This window comes from Sinohyriopsis cumingii, chromosome 8 (genome assembly GCF_028554795.1).
Source record: "Sinohyriopsis cumingii isolate HCF-2022 chromosome 8, ASM2855479v2, whole genome shotgun sequence".
Lineage (NCBI taxonomy): Eukaryota > Metazoa > Mollusca > Bivalvia > Unionida > Unionidae > Sinohyriopsis > Sinohyriopsis cumingii.
The window spans coordinates 36,434,282-36,460,523 of record NC_142968.1 but is presented as its reverse complement, the minus strand read 5'-3'; the positions used below and the strand labels follow the sequence as shown (position 1 = coordinate 36,460,523).

At 35.3% G+C, this 26,242-nt stretch overlaps 1 protein-coding gene across 4 annotated transcripts in view; it reads right to left on the bottom strand.

The window, feature by feature from the left end:
* Positions 1–26,242, bottom strand: part of LOC149793289 (atrial natriuretic peptide receptor 1-like) — a 659,752-nt gene that overhangs the window by 122,442 nt on the left and 511,068 nt on the right. For all 4 annotated transcript variants that reach the window (XM_089967268.1, XM_089967266.1, XM_089967267.1 and 1 more), the window contains exon 3: positions 1,009–1,204. In XM_089967268.1, the coding sequence (XP_089823394.1) occupies positions 1,009–1,204 (196 nt within the window). The remainder of the gene's footprint in view (positions 1–1,008; positions 1,205–26,242) is intronic.

The window sequence follows — 26,242 nt, the reverse complement described above, 5'->3', positions numbered from 1 at the left end:
TAAATATTGGCATGTATTTTAAATCATATAGTTATATCGAGGACTTTGTCTCACTTATCTTACCTTGTCCTCATATTGGCATGTATTTTAAATCATATAGTTAAATCGAGGACGTTTTCTCACTCATCTTACCTTGTCCCCATATCAATATTGGCATGTATTTTAAATCATATAGTTAGAAATATAGTGCGTTGCATGCAAATGAAAGTAAGATATTACACATTTCTTGCTTTAACATTTTTAATTTTATAGCCAGAGAACATGCGTAATACTTGTCGAAGAACAACTTGTTCAGCAGTTAAGGTTTAATAACTAGAAAGGTGATACATTATTAGCAAAGGCCAAAGTTGCTTTGAAATGTGGGGTAATATCGAATTTTTAGTTCAATGTTTCTAACGGATGGGTCGCCGTTAATTGTTGTACCATAAATCCGTGTCTAGATTTAAGAAAAGTAAAGAAGAAACAAAAGAGATCCAGGCGACACCCCGCAAATTAAAACTGCAAGAAGGCGATTTGGAACTGGAACAAAATTAATACACAGTGAGCTCTAAATATAACATATCTAACAAGAAAGATATTTTTTCTCATGGTGGGAGTTATCTGGCTCCTGCTGGGTTTGTCTGTCCTATTTTGTTATTTTTAGAAACAAATTTCGTGCACGAGTTTTCCATTAATTTAAAATTTTAATCAGGATCAACATAATAACAAAAGAACTCTTCAGCTGACGGCATGTCAACAGCCACGAGAAAAACCGGTAAGTGTACAAAATTATACACCGATTTATACAGACAAGACTGGCGACAGCTTTTTCCATGTTTTAATGAAAAGACAATATCATCCCCATAACTGCCAGTCAATAGTGTTACAGATGTGAGCCTAATTTATCGGACTAGAACCAAATATGAGGGCAGGATTAAAAAAAATAAGTATTCAGAATACGATGAAGAAAGTTTAGATTAACAGCTATAATGACAAATCTACTAAGTAATCTGCACATCATAAACGTACCTCTTCTTCCCCATATGTAAAGTTTTCGTACTTGGTCTTAGCTCTTCTCTTGACTTCATCGCTGAATTCCCGGTACTCGTTGCTTGTTGGTTTTCGTAACGTCACCGTCATCAGCGCCTCGTATGCTTTTCGGGCCTTGTTATTCCTTTCCACCGTGTCATTTTCTCTGTGCCACGGTCGCTCGCTTTCGTTCTTACTGAAATATAAGGCATACAGTCTCTTAATATTTACCTAGATAACGTATTTTATGTAATAACTGAGCAAAAAAAATGACATGACATGTGATAGATCAGAAAACATTTCGATTTGGAAATCAACTATTGACAGTTTGAAAGAATTGGTTCATACAAACCGCAATCTGCGATGTGTCAAGGATTATCTAACATATTTAAAAGTCGACGCTCTACGGTCACATATACTGTAAAGTATCGACTTTTTGGAGAGTCTTGCATAGAAAGTATGAAATGTAGTCATGAAATCCATAGAGACAGCATAGTAACATAACATCCTTGTCCTACTGTATCGGTGACAGTCTATAAGGTTATCAATGGGTACATTGCAGTCGTATACCACACATGTCGTAGGCCTACATTCGTTTTGATTCACAGTTAACTATGTTATTCTCGTAAAATAAATCAACTCCTCATTTCCAAAATACGATATGGACAATTGGCTCCATACACATCGATAAAGTACAAATCGGACCAATATGTTTATTATCATCCACAAGAGACCTTAAATCCTATTGTTTACTGGACATCATCAACAAGAGACCTTAAATCCTATTGTTTACTGGACATCATCCACAAGAGACCTTAAATCCTATTGTTTACTGGACATCATCAACTATAATAACATCTGGATAAAAGTCTTCGTCTTTACAGATATTTCAGATCGAGTTGGATTTGGACAGGTTTAACTTCGTTTATTGTGGTCTGAGATGTATCGAGCAAAGGTATGGCACAAATAAAAATCAAACTCAGTATGTGGTAGTAGTTATTAGTGATATCAATGGGTATTGCAGGTTTTATGTACACAAAAATACTTCATTTAAAAAACACAGCTTTTTATATAATCTTACATAAACTTGATAGGTTTGGCTTAAAATATTGGTGTACAGGATTACTCATGGTTAAGCCTTCGTCAAGTCGAACAGAAGCGAGGTTTGCCGAGACATCGCTTTAGAATATCTACTATCATCTTCTGAATGTTGAACGTAGTAGTTGTCTTTATTTAGCCTGTGAACCACGCTAGTTAAAAAGCTACAACTTCCGTACTTTCATATTTGTAGCTGGTAATGAGATATTTTTAATCAAAGTTGATGGATGTAATACAACAAAGTGAGTAATGAACTTCACACTTTAAAGAAGGGATGATTTATTCTAAAATTACTTTAACACCTTGAACTGACCACAAGACTACGAACTTAATTTAATACAATAAATTCGCAATATTTGTTTCATTCCATGTTTTACCCAACACCGGGGTAAAAGCCTGCTCTAATATGTTAGCCGCAAACACGTTGCAGGTTGCGTTGTGGGTTTTTCGACAGCACTGAACTATTTTCCTGCTGAGTAAAATGAAATGGTCTTTTTTAAAATCAACTATTCGATGTTATGAAAATCGATATGTAAGACCGCGTAAGAGTTGGATCAAACAGAAAGAATGTCAAGTTTGGTCATTTTCATGTCATTCTACACAGACATAGTTTTTACTGATGTCAATTATTGAGTCTTCATTAAATTTCATATAATTATCACATTATGATATGAATAAAACAAATGACCGTCAGTAGCTTAAAAAAAAGACGAAATAAACGGAACTGTGCTTACGTATTGATGGCTTTCTACAGTTTCGTACTTTGTATAGGGCTTATAATTTCCCATGATTTTCTCACTGGTTCTCCTTGTTATTTAAACTAGACCACGTACATCTTAAGTATTGTTAAAGTGCGTTTAATTTCTTTTAGATTGGTGTTTGATTGATGGGTGTAATTTTGGGGTATAGTGTATACAGCTTGCCTTTACTTCAGATGTGCACCTTTTAGAAACTGCTAGCTCCGTTTGGTCATTTTTACTTCCTGGACTTCAAAGGCAAATTGTAAGAAAACAAAAGAGATGGGCCAATAACGTTTATTTATTTTTCATTTATTTTGTATTTCATTCATTGCTCTTATCAGACGATGGTATTGCCTACTCCGACTAATTCTTTTTCCAAATTTTAATAACTCCTAAAGATACTCTTCCTTGGACTGCTTCATGCTGAGTTTACGAACACATGAGAGCAGCTATTTTGGTCAGCTTTGTGCTTAGATCATGTACAAGTTTCACAAATAAAATATTTTTATAAAAAAAAAAACTTCTGCCACAGTAAACTAAAGTGGCACAGAGGTATGTCATCTTTCTCTCCACTGTGCATGTTGCAAATGCAATCCGCTTCACCTTACGCTTGTTTCTATGTGAGAAGTATTTAATATCTGTAGAGCGCCACCATTTCCAGTACAAGAATTTAGACAAAATGGTACATACAGAAAACAACGTATGTGTTTTGTCCTGAGACAGCGGAATGAACGAGTTTGACATGGCGTAATGATACATCGATATGGTCAAGCCGAAACGTATTCATGAACTATTTAAAAACAGTTCTTTCCCCCTTCGCGGAACAAAACATAAATGCTGTGTTGTATTTATTTACATACCCCCTTTTGTACGCCTTCGAAATATGGTGTAGCTTAACTGTATGAATTACAGTAAGTGCATCTAAAAATATAAACGAATTGACGTCAAATAACACAAATAAATAGTTCAGTCTGCGTGTGTGATACAAGAATACTGATTAAACAGTTGTGTGTAAAACTGGATCTAAGATTCAGTTGGTCTGTACAATGTCATGATTTGCCCTGCATTTTAATTTATGTCACAGCAAACGAAGAGGACAATATAAGATTATATGGTTTTGCAATATAAATATTGATGAAGTAGAACTTCATCCAGATAACATGTAAGGAATAGAAGAATTTTAAAATGATGGCTTTGAAATTGATTAAAAACCGCAAAATGTCAAGCTCAATAAATAATGATGTAAACGGTAAAAAAGCAAATCCGATATTCAGATTTCACCCCATCCATCCGCATTGACACTAAGTCATTCAAATATCAAAGTGTAACCACTGTTTTGATTGCGTAGCAAATTTGTCCGTATTATCTGCACGCAATGACATCTAAAACTGAACAAATTATTTGCAAATCTTTCATGAGGCTGGTTGATATTTGTCTTAAATGCAGATGAGCATGAAAGACTTCATAATTGTTGCAATTCTACATATTACTCGGCATTTGTATGTGATTTATTTAGTAAAACACGGTTGTCTTATAGCGCGAATACCGGTCGGCGTTGCTTACCCACAACTGATATAATCTGCATGTTGAAAATCAAAAAACGCGTCTACGGAGGTGAAAAGCATTTTCAGCAGTTAATGTAATACTTATCTCACATGTCAATAACCGCGAAATGATTCAGATTTTCTGAGCTGATTTAAATTATTAGAAATACCTCAGAGGAAGAGTATATAATTTCCACTGACGAATTAGACAAAGCAAGGGTCACGTGATGTTGACGGACAAGACAAAGTCTTTTGTGTCAGACAAAAAGAAGACAATCAATAAAAACGGTCTTTCCAATGAAATGCAATCTTAATCCAATAAATCACCAACCTACATATTAGGATATTAACTTCTTCAGAATGAACGATTTATGTAAGATGTTTTATACACATGCATCAACAGCACTGTTTACAGGGCAATACCACAGATCAGCAAAGACTCGTTTTATCAATAGATACCGAGGTGATAGCGCACTGACTAATGGGTGGTATTCTCACTGGTCAGGGTTTTTTCTGCAATCGCTGAAAAGCAGCAACAGATTAAACAGTTGTCAATAGGTCGATTAGTTGGAACTGGGTGAAAGTATAATTTATAAAACGAAAGACTATCACGTTCAATAAATAAAACTTTCAGGAAGTGGACGTATCACTGGTAAAGAGAGAGGGTCCTATAAGATGCTTATAATGCCATCCAACTTTGCCATGCACGCTTCGAGTAAATAAGGTGAATTATACACAATACGTTAGTAGTTGCGCAGTTTGCAATATGTACAAGGCAATACATTGTAATGGGCGACTTATTAGTTCCCTGAATTCATCCCTCATTGGAACAAAATTTATTTTTTCCACAACTAAGAAATTAATATTAATTTCTCCAGGCCGTCTAAAGCAAGGTATTAAGTGCTAGCGCAACATGTTAAAATTTTACTTTTAGAGTCTGTCTTTCGGCCTCCAAAATCGGTCTCATTTTCGAGACGGTTCCTGAACTAATTATATGGCTCCTCTGGGTGCGTGGTGAACAATTGATTGCTTTGGTTGCAACGGGACTTTTAACACTACATTGGCTATAACATGATGATGAAATAAGAGCCTTTCACAAAGGCTTACCAAGGCAGCCGACTTGGGTTGGCCTGGGCGAGCATCGAACACGTGACGGGTCCGACTCTCTACCAACTGTGTTACCGCAACACCCAGGTGGAGGACAATCCTTAATCTGGAATCGCCTTTTCTAATTCACAGTATAACCAAGAAAGCGATGTTTCCTTGATGCCTTTTCTAATTCACAGCATATCCAAGATTGCGAAGTTTCCTTGACGCCTTTTCTAATACACAGTATGGCCAAGATAGAGATGTTTCCTTGATGCATTTTCTGATTCACAGTATAAGCAAGATAGCGATGTTTACTTGATGCATTTACATATCACAGTATATCCAAGATAGCAATGTTTCCTTGACGCCTTTTCTAATTCACAGTATAACCAAGAAAGCGATGTTTCCTTGATGCCTTTTCTAATTCACAGTATAACCAGGATAGCAATGTTTCCTTGATGCCTTTTCTAATTCACAGTATAACCAAGATAGCGATGTTTCCTCGATGCATTTACATATCACAGTATATCCAAGATAGCGATGTTTTCTTGATGCCTTTTGTAATTCAGAGTATAACCAAGATAGCGATGTTTCCTTGATGCCTTTTCTAATTCACAGTATAACCAAGATAGCGATGTTTCCTTGATGCATTTACTAATTCACAGTATAACCAAGATAGCGATGTTTCCTTGATGCATTTACTAATCACAGTATAACCAAGATAGTGATGCTTCCTTGATGCATTTACTAATCACAGTATAAGCAAGAAAGCGATGTTTCCTTGACGCCTTTTCTAATTCACAGTATAACCAAGATAGCAATGTTTCCTTGATGCCTTTTCTATTTCACAGTATAGCCCAGATAGCGATGTTTCCTTGACGCCTATTCTAATTCACAGTATAACCAAGATAGCGATGTTTCCTTGATGCCTTTTCTAATTCACAGTTTAACCAAGAGAGCGATATTTCCTTGATGCCTTTTCTAATTCACAGTATAACCAAGATAGCGATGTTTCCTTGATGCATTTACTAATTCACAGTATAACCAAGATAGCGATGTTTCCTTCATGCATTTACTAATCACAGTATAACCAAGATAGTGATGCTTCCTTGATGCATTTACTAATCACAGTATAAGCAAGAAAGCGATGTTTCCTTGACGCCTTTTCTAATTCACAGTATAACCAAGATAGCAATGTTTCCTTGATGCCTCTTCTATTTCACAGTATAACCAAGATAGCGATGTTTCCTTGATGCATTTACATATCACAGTATATCCAAGATAGCGATGTTTCCTTGATGCCTTTTCTAATTCACAGTATAACCAAGAAAGCGATGTTTCCTTGATGCCTTTTCTAATTCACAGTATGGCCAAGATAGCGATGTTTCTTGACGCCTATTCTAATTCACAGTATAACCAAGATAGCGATGTTTCCTTGATGCATTTACTAATTCACAGTATAACCAAGATAGCGATGTTTCCTTCATGCATTTACTAATCACAGTATAACCAAGATAGTGATGTTTCCTTGATGCATTTACTAATCACAGTATAACCAAGAAAGCGATGTTTCCTTGGCGCCCTTTTTAATTCACAGTATAACCAAGATAGCGATGTTTCCTTGATGCCTTTTCTAATTCACAGTGTAACCAAGATAGCGATGTTTCCTTGATACCTTTTCTAATTCACAGTATAACCAAGATAGCGATGTTTCCTTGATGCCTTTTCTAATTCACAGTATAACCAAGATAGCGATGTTTCCTTGATGCCTTTTCTAATTCACAGTATAAACAAGATAGCGATGTTTCCTTGATACCTTTTCTAATTCACAGTATAACCAAGATAGCGATGTTTCCTTGATGCCTTTTCTAACTCACAGTTTAACCAAGAGAGCGATGTTTCCTTGATGCCTTTTCTAATTCACAGTATAACCAAGATAGCGATGATTCCTTGATGCATTTACTAATTCACAGTATAACCAAGATAGCGATGTTTCCTTGATGCATTTACTAATCACAGTATAACCAAGAGAGCGATGTTTCTTTTATGCATTTATTAATCACAGTATAACCAAGAAAGCGATGTTTCCTTGACGCCTTTTCTAATTCACAGTATAACCATGATAGCGATGTTTCCTTGATGCCTTTTCTAATTCACAGTTTAACCAAGAGAGCGATGTTTCCTTGATGCCTTTTCTAATTCACAGTATAACCAAGATAGCGATGTTTCCTTGATGCATTTACTAATTCACAGTATAACCAAGATAGCGATGTTTCCTTGATGCATTTACTAATCACAGTATAACCAAGATAGCGATGCTTCCTTTAAGCATTTGTTAATCACAGTATAACCAAGAAAGCGATGTTTCCTTGACGCCTTTTCTAATTCACAGTATAACCAAGATAGCGATGTTTCCTTGATGCCTTTTCTAATTCACAGTTTAACCAAGAGAGCGATGTTTGCTTGATGCCTTTTCTAATTCACAGTATAACCAAGATAGCGATGTTTCCTTGATGCCTTTTCTAATTCACAGTTTAACCAAGAGAGCGATGTTTCCTTGATGCCTTTTCTAATTCACAGTATAACCAAGATAGCGATGTTTCCTTGATGCATTTACTAATTCACAGTATAACCAAGATAGCGATGTTTCCTTGATGCATTTACTAATCACGGTATAACCAAGACAGCGATGCTTCCTTTATGCATTTGTTAATCACAGTATAACCAAGATAGCGATGTTTCCTTGACGCCTTTTCTAATTCACAGTATAACCAAGATAGCGATGTTTCCTTGATGCCTTTTCTAATTCACAGTTTAACCAAGAGAGCGATGTTTCCTTGATGCCTTTTCTAATTCACAGTATAACCAAGATAGCGATGTTTCCTTGATGCATTTACTAATCACAGTATAACCAAGAGAGCGATGTTTATTTTATGCATTTATTAATCACAGTATTACCAAGAAAGCGATGTTTCCTTGACGCCTTTTCTAATTCACAGTATAACCAAGATAGCGATGTTTCCTTGATGCCTTTTCTAATTCACAGTATAACCAAGATAGCGATGTTTCCTTGATGCATTTACTAATTCACAGTATAACCAAGATAGCGATGTTTCCTTCATGCATTTACTAATCACAGTATAACCAAGATAGCGATGCTTCCTTGATGCATTTACTAATCACAGTATAAGCAAGAAAGCGATGTTTCCTTGACGCCTTTTCTAATTCACAGTATAACCAAGATAGCAATGTTTCCTTGATGCCACTTCTATTTCACAGCATAACCAAGATAGCGATGTTTCCTTGACGCCTATTCTAATTCACAGTATAACCAAGATAGCGATGTTTCCTTGACGCCTATTCTAATTCACAGTATATCCAAGATAGCGATGTTTCCTTGATGCCTTTTCTAATTCACAGTATAACCAAGATAGCGATGCTTCCTTGATGCATTTACATATCACAGTATATCCAAGATAGCGATGTTTCCTTGATGCCTTTTCTAATTCACAGTATAACCAAGATATCGATGTTTCCTTGACGCCTATTCTAATTCACAGTATAACCAAGATAGCGATGTTTCCTTGATGCATTTACTAATTCACAGTATAACCAAGATAGCGATGTTTCCTTCATGCATTTACTAATCACAGTATAACCAAGATAGTGATGTTTCCTTGATGCATTTACTAATCACAGTATTACCAAGAAAGCGATGTTTCCTTGGCGCCCTTTTTAATTCACAGTATAACCAAGATAGCGATGTTTCCTTGATGCCTTTTCTAATTCACAGTGTAACCAAGATAGCGATGTTTCCTTGATGCCTTTTCTAATTCACAGTATAAACAAGATAGCGATGTTTCCTTTATGCCTTTTCTAATTCACAGTTTAACCAAGAGAGCGATGTTTCCTTGATGCCTTTTCTAATTCACAGTATAACCAAGAAAGCGATGTTTCCTTGATGCCTTTTCTAATTCACAGTATGGCCAAGATAGCGATGTTTCCTTGACGCCTATTCTAATTCACAGTATAACCAAGATAGCGATGTTTCCTTGATGCATTTACTAATTCACAGTATAACCAAGATAGCGATGTTTCCTTCATGCATTTACTAATCACAGTATAACCAAGATAGTGATGTTTCCTTGATGCATTTACTAATCACAGCATAACCAAGAAAGCGATGTTTCCTTGGTGCCCTTTTTAATTCACAGTATAACCAAGATAGCGATGTTTCCATGATGCCTTTTCTAATTCACAGTGTAACCAAGATAGCGATGTTTCCTTGATACCTTTTCTAATTCACAGTATAACCAAGATAGCGATGTTTCCTTGATGCCTTTTCTAATTCACAGTATAACCAAGATAGCGATGTTTCCTTGATGCCTTTTCTAATTCACAGTATAAACAAGATAGCGATGTTTCCTTGATACCTTTTCTAATTCACAGTATAACCAAGATAGCGATGTTTCCTTGATGCCTTTTCTAACTCACAGTTTAACCAAGAGAGCGATGTTTCCTTGATGCCTTTTCTAATTCACAGTATAACCAAGATAGCGATGTTTCCTTGATGCATTTACTAATTCACAGTATAACCAAGATAGCGATGTTTCCTTGATGCATTTACTAATCACAGTATAACCAAGAGAGCGATGTTTCTTTTATGCATTTATTAATCACAGTATAACCAAGAAAGCGATGTTTCCTTGACGCCTTTTCTAATTCACAGTATAACCAAGATAGCGATGTTTCCTTGATGCCTTTTGTAATTCACAGTTTAACCAAGAGAGCGATGTTTCCTTGATGCCTTTTCTAATTCACAGTATAACCAAGATAGCGATGTTTCCTTGATGCATTTACTAATTCACAGTATAACCAAGATAGCGATGTTTCCTTGATGCATTTACTAATCACAGTATAACCAAGAGAGCGATGTTTCTTTTATGCATTTATTAATCACAGTATAACCAAGAAAGCGATGTTTCCTTGACGCCTTTTCTAATTCACAGTATAACCAAGATAGCGATGTTTCCTTGATGCCTTTTCTAATTCACAGTTTAACCAAGAGAGCGATGTTTCCTTGATGCCTTTTCTAATTCACAGTATAACCAAGATAGCGATGTTTCCTTGATGCCTTTTCTAATTCACAGTTTAACCAAGAGAGCGATGTTTCCTTGATGCCTTTTCTAATTCACAGTATAACCAAGATAGCGATGTTTCCTTGATGCATTTACTAATTCACAGTATAACCAAGATAGCGATGTTTCCTTGATGCATTTACTAATCACAGTATAACCAAGATAGCGATGCTTCCTTTATGCATTAGTTAATCACAGTATAACCAAGATAGCGATGTTTCCTTGACGCCTTTTCTAATTCACAGTATAACCAAGATAGCGATGTTTCCTTGATGCCTTTTCTAATTCACAGTTTAACCAAGAGAGCGATGTTTCCTTGATGCCTTTTCTAATTCACAGTATAACCAAGATAGCGATGTTTCCTTGATGCATTTACTAATTCACAGTATAACCAAGATAGCGATGTTTCCTTCATGCATTTACTAATCACAGTATAACCAAGATAGCGATGCTTCCTTGATGCATTTACTAATCACAGTATAAGCAAGAAAGCGATGTTTCCTTGACGCCTTTTCTAATTCACAGTATAACCAAGATAGCAATGTTTCCTTGATGCCTCTTCTATTTCACAGCATAACCAAGATAGCGATGTTTCCTTGACGCCTATTCTAATTCACAGTATAACCAAGATAGCGATGTTTCCTTGACGCCTATTCTAATTCACAGTATATCCAAGATAGCGATGTTTCCTTGATGCCTTTTCTAATTCACAGTATAACCAAGATAGCGATGCTTCCTTGATGCATTTACATATCACAGTATATCCAAGATAGCGATGTTTCCTTGATGCCTTTTCTAATTCACAGTATAACCAAGATAGCGATGTTTCCTTGACGCCTATTCTAATTCACAGTATAACCAAGATAGCGATGTTTCCTTGATGCATTTACTAATTCACAGTATAACCAAGATAGCGATGTTTCCTTCATGCATTTACTAATCACAGTATAACCAAGATAGTGATGTTTCCTTGATGCATTTACTAATCACAGTATTACCAAGAAAGCGATGTTTCCTTGGCGCCCTTTTTAATTCACAGTATAACCAAGATAGCGATGTTTCCTTGATGCCTTTTCTAATTCACAGTGTAACCAAGATAGCGATGTTTCCTTGATACCTTTTCTAATTCACAGTATAACCAAGATAGCGATGTTTCCTTGATGCCTTTTCTAATTCACAGTATATCCAAGATAGCGATGTTTCCTTTATGCCTTTTCTAATTCACAGTTTAACCAAGAGAGCGATGTTTCCTTGATGCCTTTTCTAATTCACAGTATAACCAAGATAGCGATGTTTCCTTGATGCATTTACTAATTCACAGTATAACCAAGATAGCGATGTTTCCTTGATGCATTTACTAATCACAGTATAACCAAGATAGCGATGTTTCCTTTATGCATTTATTAATCACAGTATAACCAAGAAAGCGATGTTTCCTTGACGCCTTTTCTAATTCACAGTATAACCAAGATAGCGATGTTTCCTTGATGCATTTACTAATCACAGTATAACCAAGATAGCGATATTTCCTTGATGCATTTACTAATCACAGTGGTTGTTTGAGTCTTGCATTTAACTATTGTATAATAGCGTGGGAAGAAAATGTTTTCATTCGTGTATGTTAATCACAGCGATTCTTCTTTTCAGCTGGTGGTTGGTGCCAATCATAAGAGAAGCATTACTTTTGCATGGATAGGTTCGTTGGTACTGAACCCTTATCTACACTGCAATACGACCACAACCGATTAATCCGAGGATGGAGAAGCAAAGAGAAAAGGTTGTGGTACTGAGTCTACGAAAATAGACGAGATATGGTAATACACGCGAAAAATGCACCAATGGAGAAACACATGATATATGACACACAAACGCGAAAAGAATTTGATCCACAGGTGAACAAGTCCACTAGAAACAACAAACAAACAAGGAGCAACCTCCTGATATATATCAAAACGGTCAAGTTCAGGTTGACAACTAGTTTTCTACTGGTGTTTCAATATTTAATGAACTGAGTATTTTAATGACCAGAAATGAACACAGGATTTGCCAACATGTAGGTTGCAGTGGAAGCTGCTGAATACTGTCGCAACGGCTTTTCATGCATAATATAAAGGAAAGCCTATCACGTCATAAATGTGTTTAATCCGTAAAATGGGTCAATATAACCATCAAATTGTCCCATCAAATGCGTTGCCTTTTCAGCATCATTAGGGTCATCTGACATGGTATTATCTGCATTCTTCAGACGGCTGACATGTCGAGAGAGAGAGAGAGAGAGAGAGATAGCTTGTGTGTGTGTGTGTGTGTGTGTGTGTGTGTGTGATCTGGATTTTTAACGTAGCTTTAACAATTTTTCAGTCATATCGCTACGATGTCTGCAGTATGACAGTTTATAGTGATGTCTAGCGCTGGGGCATCATTCAGCAGACATCTAGCATGATGTCCCGCCCAGTCACATTATCCTGACACCAGGCCGACCAGTCCTCTTCATGCTGAGCGCCAAGCGAGGCAACTGTTAGTATCATTTTTGTAAGTCTTTAGTATGACTCGGCCGGGGATCGAACGCAGGACCTACCGCATCCTAGGCGGACGATCTAACCACTAGGCCATCGGATCGGTCGATCGATCGATCGATCGAGAGAATACTATAAATGAAATAATGTATATGAAGTAAGTTAAATGATCATACTAGCTGAATTATCAATTTTACTTACGCAAAAAATTCAGCAATAGTTTTTTTTCTGTATCATTTAAATCATAGCAATGAAAATAGTTAAGTGTTCAAATCTATATCATATGCAATATATTAATAATCAGCTCAGTATCTTAAAGTAACTGATACGAATGTCTACGTCTACAACTACATTTTATACCTAATACTCAGAACCCTCGTTTTTGAAGAAGAAAAAAAGATTTGGATCAGTACAATTCAAGTTAAAAATCGTCAAGTAACCTATCGGCATGACAAAAGTCACAGAAGAAATCCTTGTTCTTACCTTGTATGTGTGCCTTGGGGACTATTTACGCCGAAAGCCCAATGAATCAGGTGGTGAGAGATTAACATACATTAAATAATATTACTTGAAAACCAAATTCGTTTTATTTGGCTTTTTGTTGTTTCTAACAAGAAAAGTATTATTAGGATAGACTTTTAGTTATCATTGCCTGTAAGAGAAAACAAAAGAAATACGGATGGATGAATAAAGATACAGACAGATGAGAGAGACAGAGACAAGGATACAGTTATAGAATTTGAATTGGTCACTTTTAGTCCAGTACACTTTGCCAGAATACGTTCCTTGAGACATACATGTATATACATGGAAATAATAGTTTGGTATGTATGACGGTCGATGCGAAAACGTAGTATGTATTGTTACGAAGTAGTATTATGCAATGCTATGAAACAGTATTATGCATTCCTAGTATCATGTATTGCAATGGAGTAGTATTATGCATTGTTACGAAATAGTATTATGTATTGCTATGAAGTAGTATTATGCATTGCTACGAAGTAGTATTATGTATTGCTAGTATCATGTATTGCTATGAAGGAGTAGTATGTATCACTACGAAAAAGTATTATTTATTGCTTTGAAGTAGTATTATGCATTGCTACGAAGTAGCATTATGCATTGCTATGAAACAGCATTATGCATTCATAGAACCATGTATTGGTATGAAGAAGTATTATGCATTGCTACGAAATGGTTTTATGTATTGCTATGAAGTAGTAGTATGCATTGCTACGAAATAGTGTTATGTATTGCTATGAAGTAATATTATGCATTGCTACGAAATATTATTATGTATTGCTAGTATCATGCATTGCTATGAAGAAGTAGTATGCATCGCTACGAAAAAGTATTATGCATTGCTATGAAGTAGTATTATGTATTACTAGTATTATGTATTTCTATTAAGTATTATTATGTATTGCTAGTATTATGTACTGTTATGAAGAAGTATTATGCATCGCTACGAAATAGTATTACGTATTGCTAGTATCATGTATTGCTATGAAATAGTATTATGTATTGCTGTGAAGTAGTATTATGTATTGCTATGAAGTAGTATTATGCATTGCTACGAAATAGAAGTATATATTGCTATGTAGTGTTATGTATCGCTACGAAATAGTATTACGTACTGCTATGAAGTAGTTTTGTTTATTGCTGTGAAGTAGTATTATGCATTACTACGAAATAGTATTACGTATTGCTATGAAGAGGTATTATGGATTGCTACCAAATAGTATTATGTATTGCTAGTATAATGTAATGCTATGAAGAAGTATTATGTATCGCTACGAAATAGTATCATGTATTGCTATGAAGTAGTATTTTGCATCGCTACAAAATAGTATTGTGCATTGCAGTGAAGTAGTAGTATGCATTGCTACGAAATAGTAGATATTGATATAAAGTAGTATTAAGCGTCTCTAAGAAATAGTATTATGTATTGCTAGCATCATGTATTGCTATAAAGAAGTATCATGAAATATATATATATATATATATATATATATATATATATATATATATATATATATATATATATATATATATATATATATATATATATACTTTGATCACGAGTGTAAAGGATAGATTTCATTGGGTGGCTGAAAAACTCATTATTTTCACGAGCAGCAAGCAAAAGAAAATGAAATATTACCTTTGTTCACTAAGAACAGGCAACGTTTCTATTCATTTCATTCTTAGACGTGTTGGCTAGCTAAATTTTAGAAGATTCATGTAGCAGATTTAATACGATAATGTCAGTTGTTTCCCATTTATCTTTAAGAATGTTCAGAAAGCACATAAGTTTATGGTGGGATTCGAGCGTGGTTCTATTGCTTGACAGGACATATACTAATTCACCACCAAGCGATTGACAACATGGCGGATTACATTGGTCCATAGTGCATTTGATGTAAATTGAAAAGGTTTGAAAAAATACAATTGATAAATTACTCTAGTGAATTAAAAAGATACAAAATAAAACACCGTCATCAGAAGTTTGCGCTCCAAGAAAACGTTCTGTCTCCACAACGACAGTAACGAAATCAACCTGAACATAAATGTTTGTTTAAAATCGACAGACATGTCCATAAAATACATAAAATCTAGTATTAACACAGTAAAGATCGAGAACTAAAGACAGCACTATATTTAAAAAGAATACAGGTATAACGCTGTTGTGAACAAACAACCCAGTGTCTGTAACTGAAAGGAAAACATTGGATGGAATGGACATGTTTTGTTTTCTCCGACTCCGCGGTGAGCCTGCTCAAAGTTAACAACATGCTTTCAATGTTTTTGATTAGTACAAGCCGAATTATTAGGTATTTGACAAGCTGCTTCCAGCAGAGTAACCTTCAAAGATATGCTCTCTTCATAACCATTAAAAAGGAATAAGCTTTAGATGCAAGAGTTTGCTCAAGACGTAATGCCTGGAAATATTTTGAAAAGAAATAAACCTTCATCGAAGATTTCATTAAATGCAGTCAGTCTTAAGAGTTTTGGTATCAGCCCCATGTCAATTGATTAAGACTCGAAAATGTGCCATTTAATATCTCTGCTTAAAGATAAAACATGGCTGGAGTATCATATTGCAATTTACTGCAACGTCTTTATTCCGTGTCACAACTGAATAAGAAAACAGGAAATGTTTGTTTGATTCTAGCTTCAAAATATTAATGAAAACGTTTAAGATAGAAATATGCGATGTTCAACCTCAGTGTAAATATACTGGGTAGAAATAAGGGAGCAGGTACATTTATACACGTTACGAATTTTAGTAAACTTGGATTGGATTGGAACTGAGCTCGAATGATGATGCTTATAGACCAATGGTTCTTAAACATTTTACACCTGCGGCCCACATCCAGGTATTTTGTTTAAAATTTAACACAGCACATGCAGCGAGCCAGCAGCCCACAAGTGGGCCACGACGCATAATTTTACAACCTGATATAGACCATCGTTTCGTCATCACAGTATGGTATAATTCCAAACGTCATTTTGTCAGAATGAACATTAATCTTCATCAGCCATTGTATTAATACTCCACGTTCCTGAATGCAGATGACCGCAAAGCGGTATATGGGACTAATGAAACTGTTCCCGTTGAAAACATTAAAGAAGATAATGTCATTTTCCATTTAAACATGATGATATCAAGTTAGCACAGCACTGTCAGTTGTTGGGACTGACTGTACATCAATGTCTTACCATTCTAATGATAAGTTCAGCATACATTAGAATGATCTACCCCTATAGAAACCAAGATATATGCAGTATCTTTTGTTACAAGGATACCTTTGTCTGATTTGAACGTATCTCAGTTATCATATCATTAATAATCAGGTGGAATAATTAAATTTTTAATGAACAGATGGAATAAAACTGGACTGAGAATAGAGCCTTGTCTTACACTAATAATGCATTAAAAATGGTGTAAACATGTAGCCTATGCTAATATGTAAACACAAATTAAGAGAACTAATATGCGTAAAAGTCTTTTTAAAAACACAATTTTCGTAATAGATATTCAGTAGTGCCTTTTTAGATTCAAATTCCTTCGCCAAATCCACAAAGTGATAATAAAACAATTATCCGTGTTTACTAACATGCTTTCTGGTCACAGATTGGAGCAAGAAGGTATTATCAATAGCTACGTAGCCCATAGAATGTCCTCCTTTTAGTTCACCGAGAACACCATTATCGTCATCCCAATTAAATCATTTTTCATTTAATACCATCTGAAAATCTTAGTACATGTAAAAGCGAAATTCTCCATTATTAATGAACATTTATGAAAAATTCGGCATATCATAAGATTTCATCATGCTTTGAGAAACAACCTACAGATAATATTTCGATTCAAATAAGCATGTGAATTCAATTTATTTCTTTAGTGACATATTTAACATGTCACTAAGTATCCCACCCTTCCCCCTCCTATATGTTCCATTATAACGTTTTTAATACTTTGTGTGACCCCGGTTACTCCTCTTCATAACTTGCTATTGTGAACGTCTCGTTTACCAATCATGCAGTTTCTACATTTTAAAGCTTACTAAAAAAGAGAACGCCACTTTGAGCCAGAGAAGATATTCGATATTTTCTTCCCTTGTTTAAAACAATCCATTTTCTAAAACACTTGTGTCAGACATTAGCACCTTATGAAAATGAATGTCTTTTTTTTAAATGTCCTTTGACATAACGTTTTCTGTTTGCATATATTTATAAATTTAGTCTATCTGTGTATTTTTTCAAGTTTTATATTGTGCTCATCTGGCAAGAAGAAAGAAAAATCTTAGTAATTTTGTTATGTTCTCTCCAAATCTCCGACACTGATGAGGTCTCAGACTCTGAATCTGTGATACAGCTTCTCTATTTCTCCACTGTTTCGTTAATGTTGGTATGAATATAGAGTAAGTATTTCACGTCACCGATTATGAATCAACAGTTTATCAGAAATTCGTCCTTTATATTATTTAACACGCAAGGAGGCTCATTCCAAGCGAATCAAACATCTGCCTGAGTCTGGCTTGAGGTAGATGTTTCCCTTATTTCCAAGGCCCTCAAGAATCCAGGTTCGAATCCTACCATCGAATCAACCTGCGTCAGCTATAATGGTGTGTCATTTTGCAAATCACTTAACTCTAGTTGTTTTGGCAATAAATGACCTACTTGTGCTGCTGTGCCAAAAATAAAAAGGCTTTAAAAAGGAGGTTTTCTGAGGCATTTTTATATTTTATAGAAAATCATGCTATTAAACAGGAAGCCTCCCTGATCTACACCTAACAACATAGCTTCCCACCGAAAGTTTACTGATATTTGGTCAGTGTGAAATAAAATATAGGATATCAAAATAAAAGCAGATATTTTGTTCTCAATTACAGAACATATACTGAAGTTTGTAGAAATCAATATGCAAAACAATTTAACCCATTCATTAGCCAGTGGGTGCATTAAAAAAGATTTAGTACTCGTTTTTGTACTACCGCATTCATAGACTGGTTGTCTCCCCGTAAGACAATTAGTGGTCCAACACCAGTACCGGAAATCCCATAATCCCGGTTTTAAAACTCTATCGATGACAAACATGATATATGTTCTCATAATTCCCAAAACTACTCGAATCGACTGGCATTACTAGAAAGAGAACCTGATACCGCATTCTTTGCTTCGAGACGCAAATTTATTTATGAATATTATGCAGATATACAATGAATATTTAACAACTAACAGAAACTCGATATGAATATGTGTGCTAGCATAAATATATTAAAAGATTAGAGTCCAGTTACATAAGTCAATATTTTTTTTATCAGTCGCTACCATGTCGCATACAGTTACAATGTTGGGAGCAAAACCTGTTCTTATATTTCCAAAACTTATTCGAATCGACTGGCATTACTAGAAAGAGAACCTAATACTACATCCTTTGTTGCAAAACGTAGATTTATGAATGTGTATTATGCAGATATGCAATTAATATTGAACAAATAACATAAACTTTATAGAAATCGCATAAAAATATTATCAGTTGCTACCACATCACATACAATTTTAATATTGGAACAAAAACCGGTTCCCATAATCTGACTTGAAAGACTATATTCGTAGGAAGAAAAAAAAAAACGAACCCCACCTTAAATGTTTCTGATAATTCAAAACCTACTCAACTTGAATGGAATTTCTAGGATGATCAGTCTTTTTATAAGTTTTGATAGACATTAGAGTCAAATTCTGGCAGTAAATGTGTGAAAATATCCAGACATTGGATGCTTTGCTTAAAACAACACGACAGCAAAAAGAAATATTGAACTTTATTGCTCACACCTCATTTCTTTATGATGCGCATTCCAAAAGTACAGAGAAAATAGATTACATTAATCATTTGAATATGATATTAAAGAAGGGATAACTTAATTAGAAGTTACGGCTGAACGATTTGAAAAAGCCGAAGAAGTGAGAATTCATTACAAAGTATTTTTAAAACTGCTGATGTATCCTACACTCCAAGCGCTCCTTGAATGAGTCAACGCAACTGTTACGCTATCAAACAAGGGCATAAAAGCGATCAACTACTGATATGACGTTGACCTAACGTACAACAAATACAAGAGGTACATGTGTAACAACTGCGAATTTCACAAGAACAGTAACTTTTGTATTTCTCAACGATGTAGACAACAGTATTCACTTTGTTGCAACGCGATGTGCGGATGTGCGTGTGTGTGTGTGTGTGTGTGTGTGCGTGATTTAGAGTTTTAACGTATCTTTAACAATGTTTCTGTCATATCGCTACGATGTCTTCAGTGTGGCAGTTTATAGTGATGTCTAGCACTGGAGCATCATGCTGCAGACATATAGCATGATGTCCCACCCATTCACATTATCCTGACACCAGGCCGACCAGTCCGAACACTAACCTCTTAATGCTGAGCGCTAAGCGAGGCTGATGTTAGTACCATTTTTGTAAGTCTTTGGTATAACTAGGCCGTGGATCGAACCCACGATCTCCCGCATCCGAGGCGGACGCTCTAACCAAGAGGGCACCGGAGCGGTCAGCGAGATGTGCTGCATGCATTTAATAATGATGAAAATAATATGACACAGTGGTTATTCATCGTTCTTTTTTCGTTTTTTTTTTTCTTGTACAATTATCATTTTATTTATAATCTACTGAAAGAGTTAACACTACATTTTGTGTATTCATTTTTTAAAGCACAATGAAAGGTAGTAGGCCAGATCGCGATTATCATTATAACCAGCCATCGCAATGCAATATTAAGCAGAGGTAGACAATCCCAGTATGCGCAGTTATGATTGGACATTTTCGCTAGCAGGGATGTTTCAGATGATTTCGTAGCAAGCTATTGGTTCACTCTCGCGTTCTAAATACAGTGATACAATTACCAGAGGCTGGCGGCCCATCCTCGTTAACTAGGAGTCGTCGATCCAAGTCCTTCATCATGGACCTTGGTGCATAGTCAAAGCAGCATATTCCGCTCCGCAATCTGATTAGACAGAGCGCAAAGAAACCAATCCAATCACAGAGTATTCGGTACATTTACTTAGCAATACATTTGGGAATAGTAACTCCAACTTCGGCAGACAACGACAAATGAGTGTGAATTTCTTTAATTTAAACCTTTCATACACGTTCTTCTTTCAGGACAAGGCAGGTGGACATCATGGAAGTCACCACATTGAACTCATAACAGGTCAAGTAACAAGTTCTCTGATTAGATAGTTACGTTTACTCGCTATAGACAGTAACATTTCATTTGCAAGAGGGCAACTGCTCAAAACATGATTTTGTTAGCTAAGGGTAGATGTGAGGCGACATGGATGGTAGTCACTTGTGAAATTCTGACCGCCATGTCTCTGCAAAATGCAGTTTTTGTCAGTTTTGGCTCAGTCGGTCTAAGTTCAAGACCATTTTAAGGCTTGCACCACTTTCATTGATCTGCAATAAATAACAAGGTTTGCACAACTTTAAGCCCAATAAGAAGAGCATATTTTTATCTTCTTTTTTTAAACAAAAAAAAAAAAAAATACAACAAAAAAAATCTGATCGTAACAAGTAAGACTTCTGTAGCCATTAGCGTGTACAAATTTACTCTTCATCAACATGACAGTACCCTTGTAAATGCAAAAACACGGTCTTGTTAGTCACAGAAAGATCATGGCAAAATTTGCAGAAAATATGCATCTTTAAAAAATATTATACATTATTTCATTCGAATTATTATATGTAAGTAAAGAATACTTGTGAGGAGGGTATAAATAGATGTTGTCTAGTTTCTAATAATAATATCTGTTGACAAATTGACTGGTAGGGTCAGGTGGGTTCTTACAAGAGTTATTTCCCACTGGCTGGGTTAGGTCGCGTACATATGTATAGAGAAATATAAGATTGAGTAGTAAGATCTGTTACGTGGAATATATTACAACATAGTCGCAACAGACTCGTGCAGGTGTACATAAGAGCAATCAATTCATTTCTACGTCAGATTATTGTTAAAATCATTCTGTAGATGTGTTTAATATTGTGCTAGATAATTTGATAGGATATATTAATTAGTATTATTCATTGGAATTATAAAGCGCTCATTGGACTAATATTGTATTCAGGGACTACTGTGAATTATTCAAAGGACGTCTAGATAATGTCATTTTGATACACCAGAACTGTTGGCAGGCCAGTACATTCGAGGATCTGAAATTCATTCGGAACATTGGATTCTTTTGGACTTTTTTTTAAAGAACTTTCTTTAGGATATCGTTGATTCAATTCATAATACTGTAAATTCCTCTAAGATATTGATTTTATGACTTTTATAGTTAAATTGTTTGTTAAGTTTTACAAAAAGGATTCGTTTTGCTTATTTCCGTTAATTAGTTTTTGACCATAAATTCGTAACCCATGGGACAATAAGTCCCAAGACCTTTTAGCCTTTTAGATTGTTTATTCAGAGATAACTAACTATTCGACAACCAAAACTCTGGTCTGATGTCGCTCATGTAAAAATGTTTATATCTAACTAAATGATGCACGAACACTTGCAGTCCCTCACTCTCTCTCTCTCTCTCTCTCTCTCTCTCTCTCTCTCTCTTATTTTTATTTGACAAGTATGCTAACATTACTTATAAAAAAGTGAAATTCATGTTGAACCATCTGTACCAGTGGTATTATGTTGGTACAGGAAAAAGCTCTCTCTCTCTCTCTCTCTCTCTCTCTCTCTCTCTCTCTCTCTCTGATGTCGCTAATTTCTGCAATGGATCTCTCTCGATCTCTCTCTCTCTCTCTCTCTCTCTCTCTCCAGTCCGCAGTTACAAAAAAGAATGAAAATCTGCATTTAGATACAATCAGAAACAGTATAATATATATATATGTTAGTGTCAGATATAATCAATAAAGAATTGTTAGAAATGAAAAAGGAAACTCCCTCAGCTTGAAATAGTTTCATCTAAAAGAGAAACATTGAAAGCAAAGTAAGTTAAGCAGTGTAATCTTTTTATCGTAAAAAGTATCCATACTCTGTTTTATACGTCCTTACCACATCCACTGTGATGGAAGATTAATACGATACAAAACGGGAAATAAATGCAGCATATATTACAGCACCCGGAACTACTTTAATATTGTCATTTATTTCGCCCTCAGTGGAGTGAATAGCGATTGAAGAGTGGGTTAAAAACTAGTTACGCTATATGCGCGACTGGGATACCAGTGATTTCGTAATGTGCGACATTAAAAAGGGTATTAGTATATAGATCGAGGAGACAATAGGCTATGATCAAGGTAAACTCGGCTGATTCACAACTGTGCCAGCAGGTGAGTTGCTTTAATCACCCATTAATCGGCAATTAATTACCTATGCTTGGACAACGGAATTCCTTCGATAATCAATGATAACTCTTTAATTAGATTAGTTTAGCCAGGTATTTCTGTACCTACTTGCCCCTAACAGGTTGCTTCCCGATTGTAAACTGTGATGTCTCCATACATTGCATACATACATACATATGCATGCATGCATGCATGCATGCATACATACATACATACATACATACATACATACATACATACATACATACATGGATGCATACATACATACATATTGCAGTGTTTCAGAGAATGCAGAGGATATAACGCATCGAAGAGCGTTTTGGAAATGTGTCCACTCTGACAATGTTTGGTTTTCTGGCTTAATTGATAAACTTGCAATTTAGGTACAAAAAGGAGACGACACAAGTATATAAACCCTGGGATAGCAGCCAACAAAACTATTAATATGCCGATGGCCATGCAAAACCGGTGCTCCTCAGTTTCTGTGACTATTTAGTTTTGTTAATGTCACGCATTGCGTCAAATTAGATGTGTGCTATACAATATGACTGGGGAAAGTCCTGCAAAATGGCGATTTAAAGTGAATTCCTCACCCCTAGGGAACGTTAACTTGCAGACATTCTGTTTTCGAAATCACCATATGGCATTTCATTTGGCAGACTTAAGTCTCATTTAAAAATCAGATATGGACAAGGAATTCAATTTCCAGCTGGAAGCACGAACATATTCAATGAATCGTTTTCTTTTTTGAGCTTCTATTTAATTTCCACTCCCCACGGTATAGAGGAGTTTATTCATACATGCATCAGATCGGGTTACAATTCTTATTAAAGAGTATAAGACGGCCTTTAAACAAGTTTCTTTCTGGCAAAAAGAATACTTACTGAGCAAAATAAGGTACGAAAGAAATATGTTGAGTAATAATTGCTCTAGACTGTCTCCAGGTCTCTAGTTCTGAATCTTAATCGTTAAATCCCTGCCGCTTTAACGATGACTGATGAATGTTAGACGACAAACTGGGATGGAAAACTTTTTCGATGCCACTGGGACCAACGTGTAATATTTTTGTTGTTGTTGCTGAATGACGTTATAAAAAAATGTCTGAAATTTTCACATAAATACCAGTGGATGGAAAAAATCCGTTTAGAACGAAATTGGATAAAAGAAATATCGGCTATTTTTTCTAAGCACTTGGCACGGTCTGATGTAATATTTTGCATGAACTGTGAAATACGTTTAAAACGATATGCTTTTTGGAGTTTAGTGAACATCCTTATATCCTGAGTGTTAAGTGGTCAGTCTTATTTTGCGCTTTTTTTTTTTTTTTTCGCCTAATGACGGTTTTTCTTTTCTTTCTTAGTAAGCTTAAAGGTCACGAGAGAACTGGAAGAGAAGTGGTGTGTTAACCCTTCACGTACTTTTTATTTCCGGTATTTATAACGTCGTCAGAAATGAACTTCTCTTCTCGGTATTGCATAATCTCTGTTGTTCGTACAATCCACGAGTTTCACGTTGTGCAAGCAAAACTTAAACGCTTATTGTTTGAATGTTTTCACTCTCATTTGGTGTGTGTGTGTGTACGAGATAGAGAAATCTTAAATGACACTTTAATGCATTTATCTTAAGTTGAGAAGCATGTTTCAGTACATAATCTTTATTTTATGGTTTTTCTTTGTTTTTATTTTTATTTGTAGCATGATATGAAATGCAGGCTGTTTGCAGCAAGATATTAAATGCAGCCTGTTTGCAGCATGATAATGAATGCAGTATGTTTGCTTCAAGATATTAACTTCAGCTGTTTGCAACATGATATTAAATGCAGCCAGAACTAGACTGTACTAAACCAGTCAATACTTGAAATACAGTAAACATCATATGCTGGCATGCCTCATTTCCTTTGTATTTGATGTCGATATTGCGCTAAGTAACTAAAACTACACGGCTCATTTACTACCAAGACAGCTCGAATTTAAAATTCTAAGCTTTAAACTGATCATGTCCTTTTATACCGTTAAACTGTCAAGTACAAAATCAGAGTATATATTAAATGACAACAAACCTGTAATAAAACTCCAGGGAAAGACCACTCTCACACTAATGTTACTCCCGCAGCTAACTGAGCCTGCTTTAATATGTTATAGAGATATAAAAATCGTCCTAAATAATTCGCTTATGATGTTATTACCAGTAAAATAGACATTTAAAGATTTTATTCTTTTCGAGCTGGCCAGTGACTTTTTGTTTTCTCAAACTTATGAAATATTTATATGAGAATTACTAGAAACAAAGATTATCTTCCTACGATTATCTAATTTTGCCCCTTAAGTGGTACTGGACCAGATAATGTTTTACGATGACGAATGAAGAGTGTGTGGTTTAGGCAGGCTCTGTTGTACGATTATAAAAAGTCAGGTTCTTATAACAAAAATCATACAGAATATGCCATATACGATATAAAATTAACAGAGCAAGAAAGGTAGATCACTGTGAAAATATTTTAACGAACGTATATAAGGTTCGTAAATCAAATGCTATTTTGAGTCTAATGACTGTACGGGCAGCAGTATTGGAGACATAAAAAAAATGAAAAAGCTTATAATAATTACTGGAGGATAAATGTAAGTCATTGTAACCTGTTTTTATCATGATGATTAGTTCTTGATTAGATATTTGTTCATACAGTTAATGCACCCTCATGTTTCATGACTGTACACAACAGTACTCGACAACTTGAACAAATAAAAAAAAATAACGCAATCACTGGAACGTGACAAATATGCCACTGCGACCATTTAATCAATGGAGAGTACTTATTATTACCAATGAATACAAAAATCATGTTTTAGAAGAGTACATGCAGCAGTGTTAGCAAAAATGGAACGTAACTTAATACCACCATTTGCCAGATGAAAATAAGTCACAGTGACTTACCTTTGCTAGTGATGAGAATTACTTTTAAAGATTACTACAAATATAACGTTTCTTTACTGTACAAATCACAATGTACGAGAAACGGAGCAAGATTTAAGACAAACAATTGAGCAAAACATAAAATTTACGAATATGCCAACAATAAAAACAAAGGCAACACTGCCGGATATATGAGACCTATGTACCGTTTATGCTTCACTGGCAAGCCAAATAAAAATCTGACATAGAGACAAACTTCTGCAAAATTAAATAGGTATGCTTCGACACAGATTATTTATATAACTTACCGGCTTATTCTCTGCACGAAGTGCATCTAAAA